The following is a 16,763-nucleotide window of genomic DNA, read 5'->3' on the forward strand; positions in this document are numbered from 1 at the left end:
GGTCAGCGCATGATAGGGTGCTAGTGGGAGCTCTTATCACTGCGGTGCGGGATACTCAAAAAATTGAGGATTCGGCGGAGACATCAGAGATGTCGGTCCCTTTTGGGTTCCGTAAGCCGGCCCGCACTGCGAAAGTGTTTCCTTGTGTTCCCTATCTGGAAAAAATGTTGTACAAGGAATGGGATCAGCCGCAAAAAAAATGTTCTGTTCCGAAATGCTTTGCGGTCCGTTATCCTTTTGAGGAGGACTTCCTAAAGAAGTGGACCTCTCCTCCGTCAGTGGCTGAACAAGGCGACCATGTTGCCTGTGGAAAGGGCTCGTGCTTTTAAGGACCCCGCAGATAGGAGAGCTGAGGCTGTGGCCGGCTCCATGTTCACAGTGGTGGGGTCGGCGGTGAGACCGGTCTTGGCTGGGGCTCTAGTGTCAGACACTTACTGAACGGGCAAAATTGTTGCTTCAGGAGTTGGAGGCGCATAATGCCCCTGAGGACTGTGTGGCCGACCAGTTGGTGCAGGGCCTAAAATTTGTCTGTGAGTCGGCCCTGGATACGCTTCCCTTGCTCTCCAGGGCCTCGGCCTACGCGGTAGTGTTGCGACGCCTTGTGTGGCTGAAGTGTTGGTCTGCGGACCAGTCTTCTAAAAAGGCCTTGGTGGACTTACCCTTTAAGGGTGAACGGCTTTTTGGGGCGTCTCTGGATGACATAAAAGATGCCACGGGAGGTAAGAGCACTCTGCTCCCACAATCGGGTAAAGGTAAGGAGCCTCGCCGTAGGCAGGGGCCCTCCTTTACCGCCCCCAAACGTTTTTTCCGTCCGCCCGGTCCTTCAGGTAAACGTTTCCAAAAGCGACCCTGGTTCCGCAAGCCCAACAAGCCTGTGGAAAAGCCTGCTTCCGCATGAAGGTCTGCCCCCGCCCGTCTCTCGGGTGGGGGGCCGGTTTCGCAAATTCACGGCTCGATGGAGGTCTCTTCTTTCCGACCAGTGGGTTTGCGAATTAGTTTCCTCGGGGTACAAGATAGTTTCTCTCTTGTCCGCCAAACAGATTTTTTCCTTCCAACCTTCAGCTTCCTCCGGGTCAATCGGGAGGCCCTGTTTGGAGCTGTTCAGGATCTGCTGGTCAGGGGAGTGATCGTGCCAGTTCCTTTACTGGAACGGTTTCAGGGGCTTTACTCCAATCTGTTTGTAGTCCCGAGGAAGGAAGGGGTCTGTCCAATCCTGGATCTCAAGGCCCTCAACTGTTTTGTCAAAGTGCAAAAGTTCAGGATGGAGTCGGTTCGCTCTGTAGTGGCAGAACTCCATCAGGGAGATTTTCTGGCGTCCTTGGATATCAAGGACGCGTACTTGCATATCCCTATATGCGCAAAGCACCAGAGATTTCTGCGCTTTGCGGTCGGGGAGGACCACTTTCAATTTGTGGCCCTCCCTTTCGGCCTGGCTTCGGCGCCAAGGGTTTTCACCAAGGTGCTTGCTCTGATTCTGGACCTGCTGAGGCAGCGCGGGATCGCTATTGTAGGATACCTGGATGACCTTCTTCTGAGAGCTTCTTCAAGATCAGAGTTAGAGGACCTGCCAGACCCTCCGGGAATTCGGTTGTCTGCTAAATGTCCAGAAGTCAGTGTTGGTCCCGTCTCAGCATCTGGAATACCTGGGATTGGTCCTGGATTCCTCGGAGGCGAGAGTTTTCCTTCCCACGGAGAAACTACAGACACTGCAGGTGTCATGGTTCGTGGCCAGGTCAAGAGACCCGTGGTCGGACATGTTGGTGGCTCCGTGGGGTCACTATCGCCTAATCTACGCCTTCCCTCCTCCGAAGCTCCTTCCTTGTCTGCTGCGCAGAGTGGGAGTCGAGGGGATACCAACAATGCTAATCGCTCCGGATTGGCCATGCAGAGGTTCCTTGGCACCTGCCTCTGCGAGAGGATCTTCTGTCGCAGGGTTCTATCTTTCATCCTATCTTTCATCCTGCTTTACAGTTGTTGGCTTTAACGGCGTGGCTATTGAAAGCCAGGTGCTGAAGGATCGAGGCCTGTCGATCTCTACCATGCTGCGGGCATGGAAGTCTACTTCATGTAAGATTTACCATCGTACGTAGAAGGCTTACATCTCTATGTGTGAGGAGATGAACTGGCACCCCCGTACATACGTGATGTCCCGGATTCTGCTGTTCTTACAGCGTGGAGTGGATCAGGCTCTCACCTTAAAACGGGGGTTCACCCAAAAATAAATTTTTAACATTACATTCAGCCGAGTTGTCCTAATGACAATCGGCTGTTTTTTTTTTCCGTACATACCGACTTTCACCGCCGCTTCCGGGTATGTCTTCTTCGGAACTGGGCGTTCCTATCTGATTGACAGGCTTCCGACCGTCACATACAGCGCGTCACGAGTTGCCGAAAGAAGCCGAACGTCGGTGCGGCTCTATACGGCGCCTGCGCACCGACGTTCGGCTTCTTTCGGCAACTCGTGACGCGCAGTATGCGACAGTCGGAAGCCTGTCAATGAGATAGGAACGCCCAGTCCCGCAGAAGACATACCCGGAAGCGGCGGTGAAAGTCGGTATGTCCGAAAAAAAAAATGCCGATTGTCATTAGGACAACTCTGCTGAATGTAATGTTAAAAATTTATTTTTTGGGTGAACCTCCACTTTAAGTACGATTAAGGGTCAGATTTCGGCCTTGGCTGTTTTATTTCAGCGACCCTTGGCGGCGCACTCTCTGGTGCGTACGTTTGTACAGGGGGTTCGACATGTGGCCCCTCCTGTGCGTCCTCCACTGCCTCCATGGGACTTGAATTTAGTCCTCTCGGTGCTTCAACAGTCTCCATTTGATGACATTAGGGAAATACCTTTTATTGACTCTTTCCCAGAAGGTGGTTTTTCTGGTGGCAATTACATCAGTCAGACGGGTTTCTGAATTAGCGGCCTTGTCTTGCAAGGCCCCTTACTTGGTCATCCACAGGGATAAGGTGGTGCTGCGGCCGCAGCCGTCATTCCTTCCTAAGGTTGTTTCGGCCTTTCACATTAATGAGGACATTGTTCTTCCATCCTTGTGTCCTCGGCCGGCGAACCAAAAGGAGGCTGCGTTGCATTCCTTGGACGTGGTTCGAGCCCTACGGGTGTACCTATCTACTACGGCTCCGTTTTGGAGGTCGGATTCACGGTTCGTGTCGGTGACTGGTCCTAAGAAGGGTCTGGCGGTCTTGTCGGCCACCATTTCTAGGTGGATCAGGCAGGTCGTGCTTCAGGCCTATGCCCTAAAGGGGCGGGCGCCCCCCTTCCCAGTTACAGCGCATTCGACCACAGCGATTGGTGCCTCTTGGCCCTTTCGCCATCAAGCGTCTGTTTTACAGGTGTGTAAGGCAGCGACCTGGACGTTGTCCACACCTTCTCAAAGTTTTACAAGGTGGATGTGAGTGCATCTTCAGATGCCTCCTTTGGCCGCAAAGTTTTTGCAGGCGGCTGTTTAAGGTTGAAGTTCCTCTGTTGAGGATCTCTGGTTTGTTTGGGATGAAGTTGGTTTACTGTGTTTTCCCACCCCTCGATTTTTGACACTGCTTGGGGATGTCCCTAAGGTCAATTGCTGCTGTGTCCGTCCATGAACGGAAGAGAAAATAGGATTTTTGTGCTTACCATAAAATCCATTTCTCTGAGTTCATGGACGGACACAGCACCCACCCCTCCTTTGTTTGTACTGCTTGTTTACGAACTGAGGCTGCAGAACAGAGAATTTGGGATGTACCCGGGGGAACCGCTTCCTGGGAGGTACTGTGCTCTGTGGAGTGTTTAACACTTAACATGCTGTTTTTCTGCCTAGTCAATCTCCTAAAAGGGGGGATAATACCCTAAGGTCAATTGCTGCTGTGTCCGTCCATGAACTCAGAGAAATGGATTTTACGGTGAGTACAAAAATCTAATTTTTTTACCTGCAAAAATATGGGCATTTATTATTTTTAAAAGGTAAATTTAGCCTTTAAGTAGAACAGCTAATCAATTTGGCACTGGAAACTGCAGATTGAAAAATGAAAATTTTACTCTTGGTTGGCAGTTACAGGGCATTACTGGATGTGTTGTTTTTTTCCTGCCATTTTGATACAAGACTCAACATGGCTACTACACATATTAATTATGTATGTTCTGCCTGATGCTCGATGGACTGGAGGCTGTGTTGATGTACTTGTAGCCAGCAGGTGGGGCCTTCAGATGGGGTTCGGTTAGTGTACATATGCTTTATCTAACCAAATAACAGCTCTCGCTATGAAATCAATCAATCATACACTAAAGTGACCATATATAGCCAGAAAGTATAAGTGACAAAATCAATCATATAAAAACATCAGTAAAGTCTACTAAAAACATATACATGTACAGTGATAATAGTTAAAGCGGCGCTCCACCCAAAAGGGGAAGTTTCGCTTTAAGGACTTGTCCGCCTCTACTCTTGGAGAATTGGCATGTTTTAAGGATCAGGAAGGAAGCGGGTACCAAATTTTGACAGGTACCCGCTCCTACTTTCTCTTCTTGCGCCTAGGCGATCGGAGTGGGAGTTCTCCCTCTCTTCCCTCTGCAGTCTTCTAGGACAAGTGATGGGTCCCAGAAGACTGCATCCTCCATTCTCGATGCGCAGTGGGCACCTGACTGTGAAGCCACAGGACACTAGAACTTCTCTTTAAGTCCATTATAAGTAAAGTGATGCAAATGTCCTTGAAACACACTCTGGTTGAGTTCCTTTTTTTTTTTCTTTTGTCGAAGGTTAATTGAATAAGCTGAAGTTAGAGGCTGATTGGCTACCAGGCACCACTACACCAGATTTTTCACTCTCCAGTTTTAGTAAATCAACTTCACTGTTTCTTCAATTTCCAGAATATTTCCAGTGCTCTGTGTTCTATGGACAATAAGTAAAGGCTCACCAGAATATATTTATCTCTTATAATTGAGTCAAACACTTTCCCAATAGGGTTTTGATTAGAGGGGCTTCCAGGTCTACCACCTCTTTAGGCTTTAGGTAGAATCCACCATACTACTTCCTTCCTGTGGTGGATCTTGCCTAAAGCCTAAACCTGAAAGAGAAGGTGAGCCTTTAATTATTGTTCATAGAAAAATGAGCACTGTGTTAAAATTTTATGGGAATTGAAGAAGCAGTGTGTCTCAAGGATGTTTGTATCACTTTATCACAGACTTCGCTATTACACTGTACCTGTATATATTTTTGTACACTTTATTGATTTTCTTGTATGATTGATTTTATCACTTAAACTTTATGGATATACCATATGTTAATTTTAGTGTATGATTGATTGACTGTGTGATATTGACTTTACCTAGCATGCAGAGCAAAACCAGTGGCCCTCAAAAACAGATCTAAACCCTTTAATGAACATTACAGATGAATGTGCTTTAAGTAGCTTTGGTTGGCTCCGGTGACAGTAGTTTAGCTTTAGGGCAGAATTTACCCAGTAAAGTTAGGGGGATATTGGCAAGGGTTAAAAGACAAGTATGTTTTGTTTTTTATTGGCCCATCATACTTGGGTGGATGCAGCATCAGTCCCCCACTGCCTCTTTACTGAGAACCGAGCCACCGAACACCGCAGATGGCTCGGTTCTCTCACCTCTCCGAATGGAGAGTTGCTGCCTGTCAATCAGCAGCTCTCCTGCTCTACTCCTCCACGCTCACTGGAGCGCTGAGCTGTGGAGGGGCAGTGAGCACCTATCTCAGCCTCTGGGCAGTGAGCTGAGAGGCTGAGACTGCCATCAGTCCAGGCACCTGGCGGATCCAGACTTCGGAATGACGCGGTGCCTGGGCTGATCTTGGTGACGTCAGCAGAGAGTGGATTTCAGACCGCTCTCTGCTGAAAACTGGTCACAAGAGTGCAAAACAAATTGAACTCCTGTGACCTTTAGGAGAAGCCCAAGCTGGACCCCTCATTTTTAAAGTGGAACCTCGGGATTCCCCCAAAGCCCCACCCTAAGTGATATTTATTTTCAAAAAGAAAACAAATATATAAACTTTAATTTTTCCACCTCATCCTCCAGCGGTAGCAGGGGCATGCATTCTTCCATTCACATGTGAGTGCCACTCAGACCTGGATTAATGTGAACCTAACCTGCCTGATAATGCCCCCCCCTAGAGGGTGTGTAAACAGAAGATTGGGCTCACAGGAATTGGACAGAATTATATGACTGTTGTTTCTGAACAGTCCCGCCAGTAATTGGACTGATTAAGTTGCGGACAGCGCTGAAGTGTGGAAAGGATAAGTATAGATTGACAATCATTTTTTTTGTAGGTGGATGCACTTCGATTGCGCCTGGAGGAGAAGGAGGCCATGCTGAATAGAAAGACAAAACAGATCCAAGAAATGTCTGAAGAGAAAGGCACCTTATCCGGTGAGATCCATGACCTCAAGGACATGCTGGACGTCAAGGAGAGGAAAGTCAACGTGCTGCAGAAGAAGGTGAGAGATTTTGAAATATGAAATGTTGGGGGGGTTATACCTGTACTTGGTGAAGTACACTATACAGCCAGACGTATGTGTACACATCTCCAATTGATCGAGTTCAGGCGTTTCTAGTGAGGTGTACTGTTAATTCTACACCATACAAAGACATTTTAGACAATTGTTCACTTCCAACCTTGTGTTTTGAGGAAGTCACTTTATTGTTCCAACATGACTGTGTCCCTGTGTGCAAAGCTAGCTTCATAAAGACATATTTTGATTAGTTTGGTGTGGAAGAACTTCAGTGACTCTACTGACCACCTTTTGGAATAAATGGGAGCACTGATAGTGAGCCAGGTCTTATCATCATCATCATCATCATCATCATCATCATCCGTACCTCACCTCCAAAATCTTGTGTAATTCTGTCCTAGAAGAGTGGAGGATGTTATAGCAACAAGATAGGAGGGCAGGTTGTCAACTTATATTAATTCCTATAACTTTAGATTTGGATGTGCAGCAAGCTCATATAGGTATGATAAATGTGTTTGTTTCTTACAGGCGTTTATATAGCACCATAGATATACACAACACTTTACCTATTGTTCAATTACATCACCCCTGCCCTCAAGGAGCTTACCATCTCAGGTCCCTTTCTCACATGCATACATGCACACACATACTAGGCCCACCTTCCATTTGAGGATACCTCACAGATGCGCAATAGGGTTTAGGTCTTGGGACATGCTTAGCCAGTCCATCACCTTTATCCTCAGCTTCTTTAGCAAGGCAGTGGTTGTCTTGGAGGTGTGTTTGGGGTCGTTATCATGTTGGAACACTGCCTGTGGCCCAGTCTCTGAAAGGAGAAGATCATGCTCTGCTTCGCTCCCCAGTGCCGGCAGCACTCATGCAGCCCCAGACCATGACACTCCCACCACCATGATTGACTGTGGGCCCAATTTGGACATTTTTAAGGGTGTACTCACTTTTGTTGCCAGCGGGTTAGACAATAATGGCTTTGTGTTGAGTTATTTTGAGGGGACAGCATATTTACACTGTTATACAAGCTGTACACTCACTACTTTACATTGTTGCAACAAAGTGTAATTTCTTCAGTGTTGTCAAATGAAAAGATATAATAACATTTTTACAACAATGTGAGGGGTGTACTCACTTTTGTGAGATACTGTATGTTCTTTTGTTAAAGAACATGAATTGTTATGTAAAGTTCTGCTTTAAAGTATTCACATGTTCTAAGCTAGCAATAACAGAACTGTAAAGCTGATCTTCAGCTTTAATTTTAGTTCACATAAAATCGTTAGGGTAAAGCTGGCCCACACAAATTCTTTCCCTCGCTAACGTGCAGGTGCTAAACAAACTATATGTAGCTGAGGCTACATACGGTATACAGCATTGTGTTATGGGTGCGAGAGGAGAAATTCCTGTTTCCCGCCCAGAACAAAATTGTGTTGGTCTGAGCAACGCTTGGCCATTCCTAGAAAGCTTTGTATTCTATCAAGGAGTCAAACATTGACATCATCAGCCCTCCTCTGTGACTCAGCCAATCAGAGAAAACGTTGTATCCGTTGTATTCATTGTAGCCTTGAGCCTTGTAGCACATGTTAGTAAGGGAAATAGTTTGTTTGGGCCAACAAACTATTTGAACTGAAACTTAAGGTGGATAAAGTTTTAAGGGATATAGAGAAAAGGTGCACACTAGAGGCCTGCAATGCACTTCTCGGCACCTAGGAACAATGTATCAACTATTTCTGAGATAAAAACTGTCAGATATAGATCTCTAAAAAAGAGAAAAAAAAGGTAACAAGGGAAATACCTACAGTTTGTAGTTGGTATTTAACCCGAAAGCAGCAATTTAAAATTTAAATGGAAAATAAAACAGAACCATTTAAAATAGATATAAAACAATGTATCAAAATCATAGAACTGGTGTTCAAATGATAAAATAACGCTATAGGCTGGATGTGGTCCAGTTCCAAAAGATAAACCTAAAAGTCAGAGAAGATGAATACTGTGACAGGTGATCAAAGAAAAGATGTTTAAAGCACCATACACCAATCCAAAGAATTCGTCAATAAGTGGGTCCCGCTTTCCCACTGTGGTTGTAACTTACCACAAATAAGGTAAATACAGCTTTAAATAGCTTCTCGTATGTCAGAATATTCTCCCTCCTTCAAATAGGTCGTGGAATTAAAACTCAATGAGGGTACATAGAGGGAAACAGAAAAAAAGCACTACAATAGTATAATTCTGTCTTCAAATGCACCCCCCAAACAGTTAAACATCCCATCTGATAATGCCCGTACAGGAAATCACTTGTAAATGAGCAGAGTAAGGAAATGTATCACCAGTATCACCGCCGTCCTCCACGTCTAGGGGCCGCGCGCGTGCTGGGCAGCGTTTGTATAGATGCGGCTTGATTGGTCAGCGGTGGAGCGCAGTGGAACGCAGTCTCCTTACTTCCTTGTGGCTCCGTTGTATCCACGCCCTGATGCGTTTCGTCACTTCTGACTTCAACAGAGTGACGCCCTCCACGCCCTGATGCGTTTCGTCACTTCCGACTTCAACAGAGTGACGCCCTCTGTTGAAGTCGGAAGTGACGAAACGCGTCAGGGCGTGACTACAACGGCGCCACAAGGAAGTAAGGAGACAGCGTTCCACTGCGCTCCACCGCTGACCAATCAAGCCGCATCTATACAAACGCTGCCCAGCACGAGAGCGGCCCCTAGACGTGGAGGACGGCGGTGATACTGGTGATACCTTTCCTTACTCTGCTCATTTACAAGTGATTTCCTGTACGGGCATTATCAGATGGGATGTTTAACTGTTTGGGGGGTGCATTTGAAGACATAATTATACTATTGTAGTGCTTTCTTTCTGTTTACCTCTATGTACCCTCATTGAGTTTTAATCCCATGGCCTATTTGAAGGAGGGAGAATATTCTGACATACGAGAAGCTATTTAAAGCTGCATTTACCTTATTTGTGGTAAGTTACAACCACAGTTGGAAAGCGGGACCCACTTATTGGTGAATTCTTTGGATTGGTGTATGGTGCTTTAAACATCTTTTCTTTGATCACCTGTCACAGTATTCATCTTCTCTGACTTTTAGGTTTATCTTTTGGAACTGGACCACATCCAGCCTATAGCGTTATTTTATCATTTGAACACCAGTTCTATGATTTTGATACATTGTTGGATAAAGTTTTAAAGCGTCACATTTTTTTTTTTTTTTAAAAGCCGTACCTGTGGAAAAGGACAGTAAATGCTCACCTTTCCCAGTGTTGGTAAATATTATACAAGCATCCTAAAAGGAAACTTCTGATTCACATACTTCTTCTGATTCAGTAAGTCGGAAAACACAGAAGCCAGAGGATCAGTATAACAGCCAGGTTACTAGATTTTTTAGAAAAGAAGGTTCAGAGACTGCATGCAATTCATTTCTCGCAGTATGACTTTCCTTTATTATCCCTGTCTGAGCCATCCCTGATCAGTGTCTTACTGTGCTTGTGGAGAGTGGTATGTTTTTTGTGACTACTAGATGGCGCTGTGCAGTCACAGGTTTGGAAGACACTGCCAGTACTGTCTACTTGCATGTGATTGATTCACTGTGTTAATTTAAGACTGTATGCATTTTAAAATGGAGCCAAAAAAAAAAGTACATTTTTTATTTTTTTGCCAAAACAAGGAAATTCTCCTTGTAATTTATCTATTCTGCCTGAATCTCTGGTGCATTTTCTCCTGGTATCTCTTGGGTTTCATTCACATGGCTGTAAACATTTTGCTGATGTTACTACGCTTGTGTTTCCTAGGAGAAAATGCATAATCCTGCATAATGATCAGTAAAATACTTGCATATAGATGTATTTAAACGCAAAGACTTGTATTCTTGCATAATAATAATATATATTTTTTCCCCCTGTGTTTAGACTTAATTTACGCGCTTACAATCACGTATACATGCACTTATACTCTTAAATGATGATTTTTGAATTCTATGTTATGGGTCTGAATGCAGTGCGTGTTTATGCACCTGTGTGAATCGCTCTATTGAAAACAATGCAGCTGTGTTCAGATCCAAGATTAAAATACACTTGTTTATGCGTTTTTTGTTTTTATGGCCATGTGAATGAAGTTTTACTGTTGAGATGACATCATCCTCTGTATCACGTGATCTTTTGGCATGTTGCATGGTTTCCATGACTGCAGAGGGGGATAGGCATTACTGGGAGTGTGAAGAAGGGGATGATATTCAAGTGCCATTAGAACAGACCATCGGGGAGCAGCAGTTAGTATTATCTGGCAATTCTTTTTGCATATGCACATTCAGGATCCCCTCCATCACATTAGCTAACCACAGGCTCTAAATTCAATAGAAGGAAATCTGCTAATTTTGTTGATGACAAGGGTTTCTTAGGAGAAACAAGACAAATTTTGTAGCAGTGTAGATAAACTACTGGAGGAGGAGGGTTGTTTTAGTAAAGTATATGGTTTCAAACATGCTTGGGGTTAACATGGATCTATAGTCAGACAACAAGACTAATGAGAACCCGCCCCCCCCCCCCCAAAAAAAAATGGGCAGACTCGATTGACTACTCAGTCTTTTTCTGCCTTCACTTTTCTATGTTTCAATGTTAAATTACCGTATATACTCGGGTATAAGCCAAGTTTTTCAGCACATTTTTATTTGGGGACCTGGTACTGGCCCGGCCGTAGGTCCCCATGACCCCAAACTTGGCATGCATGTGGCCCCACTCTTCCATTACAAGTGTGCAAAGTTTGTTGTCCCTTTGGCCAGGGAGCACCGATTTTTCAAAGCCGGGGCACCCCTTCCATAGACTCCCATGTTAAACGTCAGTCGAGGCATGGGCACAGTGAGGCATGGGCACAGTGAGGCATGGACACAGTGAGGCATGGACACAGTGAGGCATGCACATGGACACCCTAGGCTTATACTCGAGTCAATACGTTTTCCCATTTTTTTGTGGTAAAATTAGGTGCCTCAGCTTATATTCGGGTCGCCTTATACTCGAGTATATACGGTAGTTATTGTTGAGCATTAATTTAAAACCCATCTTCTGCCAAAGAAAAAGGGGGTAGAACCTATGCCGGATACTTTTCTACAGTCTGTGACCCCACTGGAGAGATCTTTTACATTCTGTTTGGACAGGAAGTAATGGGTAATCTCTTCTCTGGGGACAGAATAAACTGCAACAAAACTCTGTTTTCTTCATCGTCCTTTGACAGCCATGACACAACATATTATACTTCATATTCATTAACTGTGGATTATACCGCTACCTGAGCAGTACCTCTCCCCTGCTTCTACATGAGTTGTCTTCACCTTGACCTTCTTTTTCAGTAAAATTGGAAAGAGAGCTCTGTTGGCTTATTATTATTATTATTATTATTATTATTATTATTATTATTATTATTATTATTAATGTTCTTGTGACAACTGCTCCCTTATTTTCTTTTCCAGTTGTCACAGAGGACCAGCACTTACCGTAGATTCATTTTCCAGGGTCACTGGCAGCAGTAACAACTTGAGGGAAAGTATTTTTTCCCCCCCAAGTCTCTCTAAAATTACAATTAAAAGAGAAACCTGGGAATCATTTTTAAATCGTCATTGCCTAGGTGGATGCAGCATCAGTCCGATGCTGCATCTGTCCCCTGCTGGCTATAATACTGAGAATCAAGCAATCAAACACTGCTGATCAATCGGTTCTCAGACCTCCCTGAGCAGAGAGCTGGTGACTGTCAGTCACTAGATCACTGTTCTACCCCTCCACACTTACTGAAGCGTTTGGCTGTGGGGGGGGGGGGGGGGGGCGGAGCAGTTCGCTGAGAGCCTGAGCCGGGAATGTGAAGCCAGCTGACAACGGACCATCTGCTGAAAACTGGTCACAGGAGCGCATAACACCTTTGGCTGTATTTCTCCTTTGACACTGGTATTGGGCTTTAAAGGGAAATCTTTTCTTAAGCCTCGTACACGATCAGATTTTTCAGACGACTGTTTTTTGTTGCGTGCTAGTTTCATGTTGAAAGTGAAGAGGTTGCTCACCATACGAAATATCTCGTATGACAGAATACAACTTCAGAAATTAGGTCATGTTGAAAAGTTTTGTATGTATTCTTTCATTTCTGAGCTCTTATGATTTTTTCCGGATGAAAACTGTACTAATTAAACAAGTTCACGTACAACAAAAATGTTATAGTCTGCACATCCAGCAATTGAAAAATTGGAATTGGCTGTTGAAAGCACCATACTAATGATCTGAAAATTGGCAGATCGTTCATTAGACAACATTTTGTTTTCATATCGTGTGTACGGCCTTTAGTTCGGAGTATGTGTTACTGTTCTAATTTTCGTGAAAGATTCAAGACATACTTATATACTCGTTCTTGTATATTTCACTTATTTGTGCTGAAAGTCCTGCCACATATAACCAGAGAGTGTAGCTGTTATTAATAGCCTGAAGCATTGTGTGTGTGAAATTACACCCACGGCTCTGTTAAGTGCTGTAGGGTCTACTTGTTATCCCTCAATGTCTGAGTCCTGCTGTGTGTAGGAAAGTAGGTGTGTAGGCTTAAGCCTAGTACACACAATCAGAAAATCTGACTAAAAATACTGCTTTCAAAGCAATCGTACAATAGTATGATTATTAGTACACAGCTTTTGAGAGCCGATCGGAAAATTTTGCATTAAATGTCGTTAAGGAACAAACACCAAAAAAATTCTCATGCAATACCAGTGCCATTATTCGTTTTGAAAAAAAATCGGAAGACCAAGACCACTCATGCTCGGAAACAAAATAATACAATGCAGTACATTACATCACTTCCGAAGTTGTATTCTGTTGTTCTGAACTTTCATAACTTTAGTAACCTCTTCATTTTCAATGAACTAGCATGCAAAAAAAAAAAAAAAAATGGACGATCGTTCAACTGATATTCTCATCGTGTGTACAAGGCTTTAGAACAGGGGTCTCCAAACTGTGGCCCTGGGGCCAGATGTGGCCCTTTGCTTGCCTTCATCCGGCCCTTGGGGCACTATTCCATCCACTGACACCAACAATGGGGAATCATTTTTGTTGCTGACACCAACAGTGGGACACTATTCCTCCAACTGACACCATCAAAAGGGTGCAATTCCTTCCATGGACACCAACTATGGGGTACTAGTCCTCCCACTAACACCAAAGATATGGTATTGTTTGCTCCCTCTGGACATGTTTGACTCCCAAAAGGCCACAGTCCGGCCCTCCTAAAGTCTGAAGGATAGTAAACTGGCCCTTTCTTTAGAAAGTTTGGAGACCCCTGCTTTAGAAAAAAAGGAAAGATGTGCTCAGAGAATTGCACCGCATGGCCAAAAGTTGGTGGACGTGATCATCATACCTATATGAGATTGGTAGACAAGCCATTCCAATACCATGTGCATCACAATGTAGTTTCCCCCCTTTACTGGTTTAACAACCCCCACTCTCTTGCGAAGGCTTTCCAAAACATTTTGGAGTGTGCCTTTTGGAATTAAAATTTTTGCCATTAAAATCAGCAGCATTCTTCTCACCTTCTTTAAAAAAAAAAAAAAATTTTTTTAAAGGCCTGCAGGCAGCAGCACCATTCTAACATAGTTGGATTTTTAGTACGTCATGCTTATTCTGGCTAATAGCATATTTAAAGTGATTGTAAACCCTCCTTTTTTAATTTTTAATTTAAATAACAAACATTTTATACTTGTCTCCACTGTGCAGCTAGTTTTGCACAGAGTGGCCGCGATCCTCGACTTCTGGGAGCTCTCACGGCTCCTCCCCTCATCGGATAACCACCCTAGAAGACGCACGCTCCCGGGGGGTTTCCCTGCGCGCGCGCGCGCGCGCTCCCGAGTCAATCATTCGGCGTCCATAGACACGAATGCCAGTCTGGGTAAGTAAAACTGGGGGGCTGGTCAATACCAGAAGTTTTTTCACCTTAATGCATAGGATGCATTAAAGTGGTTGTAAACCCTTACAGACCACTTTTTGCTACAGGTAAGCCTAGATTAAGGCTTACCTGTAGCTACCCTGCATATCTATTAAACCTGCACAGTTTAGGAGATATCCCCCTGTATCTGCATGTGCCGAAGTCCTCTGCACATACGCACTGAAGCAATGGCGCGTTGTGTCGTTGCTTCAGTTAGACTGTGCCGTCACCGGCGGCTCCCGCGCGAATGCGCTGGAGTGACGTCACACGGCTCCAGCCAATCACAGAGCCGGAGTGCGCGGCCCCAGAAGGAAGAGGGGCGAGAAGATGGACACAGCCTGCACAGGGGAGAGTGCTGGATTTGTTTGCCGATAAGTGTCACGTAATGGGTTAGTATGCAATGCATACTAGCCCATTATGCTTTTAATTTGCAGTGAGAAAAAGAGGAAGTAAAACCCATCAGGGTTTACTTCCTCTTTAAGAGACAAAAACACAAGGGTTTACAACCCCTTTAGGTGGAATATTATTCCCACGGCTTCACACATGCGGACCGCTCATTTCATCAGTTCAGTCACGTTTTTTCAAAGAAAAAAACGGATGACGTTTACATTAGTTTACATCAGTTTTTACATCCACTACCAATGCAAAAACGGATTGATTGTCCGTTTTTTTTTTTTATATTTTTTTTTTTCGTCCGTTCTGTTTTTTTTTTATGGAACAAAAAACGGAAAATTGTATCATACTTACCAGTAATTTTCCTTTCCTGGTGCCTATCCATGGCAGCATACTTGTGATAGAGCTCCGCCTCGACTCCTCCTTCAGGGCTAGTGAATAGAATAAATTAAAGGCATAGCCCCTCCCCCAACATTCTCCGTAATATAGAATACCGAGGGTGGGAGCGTATGCTGCCATGGATAGGCACCAGGAAAGGAAAATTACTGGTAAGTATGATACAATTTTCCGTTTTCCTGGTGCCTCCATGGCAGCATACTTGTGATAAATAACTAGCTGATATGGGTGGGATAATGCTTAACAATAAACGTTTAATTAGAAGAAGACATAGCAGCCTGAACTGCCCTTCTTCCAAACTCAACAGTCGTGAGAGCTCCTAGACCAATATGGTAGTGTCTGAGGAACGTATGGTGAGAAGACCAGGTGGCGGCCCTGCACACCGTCTTCAACAAAACATTAGCCCTTGCTGCCCAGGAAGCCGAGACTGCCCTTGTAGAATGAGCATTTACTCAGGATGGAGAATATTCTTTACCCTGTAGGTCTTCTGGATTAACTTTACAACCCAAGATGCCAGAGTTCTGATGGAAGCATCTTTGCCCCTGTATTTACTGAACAGTACAATAAAAAGTCTCTCAGAGTTTTTGAAGGGGTCGTGGCTGCTAGGTAGGCCCTGAGCACTCTGGATACATCCAGCTCACGACAAGACTCTGAACCTGTGTCTGTAAACACTGCTAGTGCCCAGGTTCCAACAGGTGGCTTGGAGTAGCGACCTTAGGTGTGAACCCTCGAAGGGGCGAAGTTCCACCCTGTTCGGGAAGAAGGAGATGTGGTCGTCACCCATCCCTAAGGTGTGAAGTTCCGAGATCCTTCTGCCAGATGTAATGGCTAGCAGGAAAGCCGTCTTTAGTGTCAGGTTCCATCTTGCTACTTGTTGCACTGGAGCAAAGGGATGGTCAGATAGAATTTCAAGGACCAGGGACAATCCCACTTAGGAAATGATCGTCTGACAGGTGTCGCCGAATCTTCAATACTCCTCTGAGGAAAGTGACTACCAAGAGATCCTCCACCCATCTCTTACTTGTTGCGGCAGAGACTGCTTCTACCTGCACTTTGAGGGAGCTCAGACCAAGCCCCAGATCAAGTCCTGTCTGAATGGAACCTAAAATATTGGACGTAGAGGGAAGGATTGGATCAAATCCATTTCCGGTAGCAGATGACAAGAACTTGTCCCAGATTTTTGATTATATGGCATTAGTTGCCGGTTTTTCTGGCTTTTAGAAGGGTTGTTATGACTCCTGGGGAACACCCTAGGGACTCGAACCCTCGCCTCTCAACCTCCAGATTCGAAGATTCAACTTCTGGAGGGTTTGGATGAACTAGACTGCCCTGTGACAGAAGTTGAGGGAAAGGAGGGATCCTGATTGGAGAGCTCACACTGAGGCGCAGGGCTAGAGGGAACCAGGGTCTCTTCAGCCAATACGGAAGTACTGCCACCACCTGGACTGACTCCCTGAGGAGCCTCAGGAGGAAAGGCATATGCTGTGGTGAACCTTCAGGGGCATGACAGGGCATCCACTGCCTCGGCTTGTGGATGCTGCATTCGAGAGAAGAATCTGTCCAGCT

At 44.9% G+C, this 16,763-nt stretch overlaps 1 protein-coding gene across 12 annotated transcripts in view; it reads left to right on the forward strand.

Annotated features, from left to right (window-relative positions):
* The window catches only part of ERC1 (ELKS/RAB6-interacting/CAST family member 1), a 351,485-nt gene that overhangs the window by 148,111 nt on the left and 186,611 nt on the right, over window positions 1-16,763 (forward strand). For all 12 annotated transcript variants that reach the window (XM_040345288.1, XM_040345294.1, XM_040345289.1 and 9 more), the window contains one exon: window positions 6,278-6,445. In XM_040345288.1, the coding sequence (XP_040201222.1) occupies window positions 6,278-6,445 (168 nt within the window). The remainder of the gene's footprint in view (window positions 1-6,277; window positions 6,446-16,763) is intronic.

This window comes from Rana temporaria, chromosome 3 (genome assembly GCF_905171775.1).
Source record: "Rana temporaria chromosome 3, aRanTem1.1, whole genome shotgun sequence".
In the NCBI taxonomy this organism is placed as follows: Eukaryota; Metazoa; Chordata; class Amphibia; order Anura; family Ranidae; genus Rana; species Rana temporaria.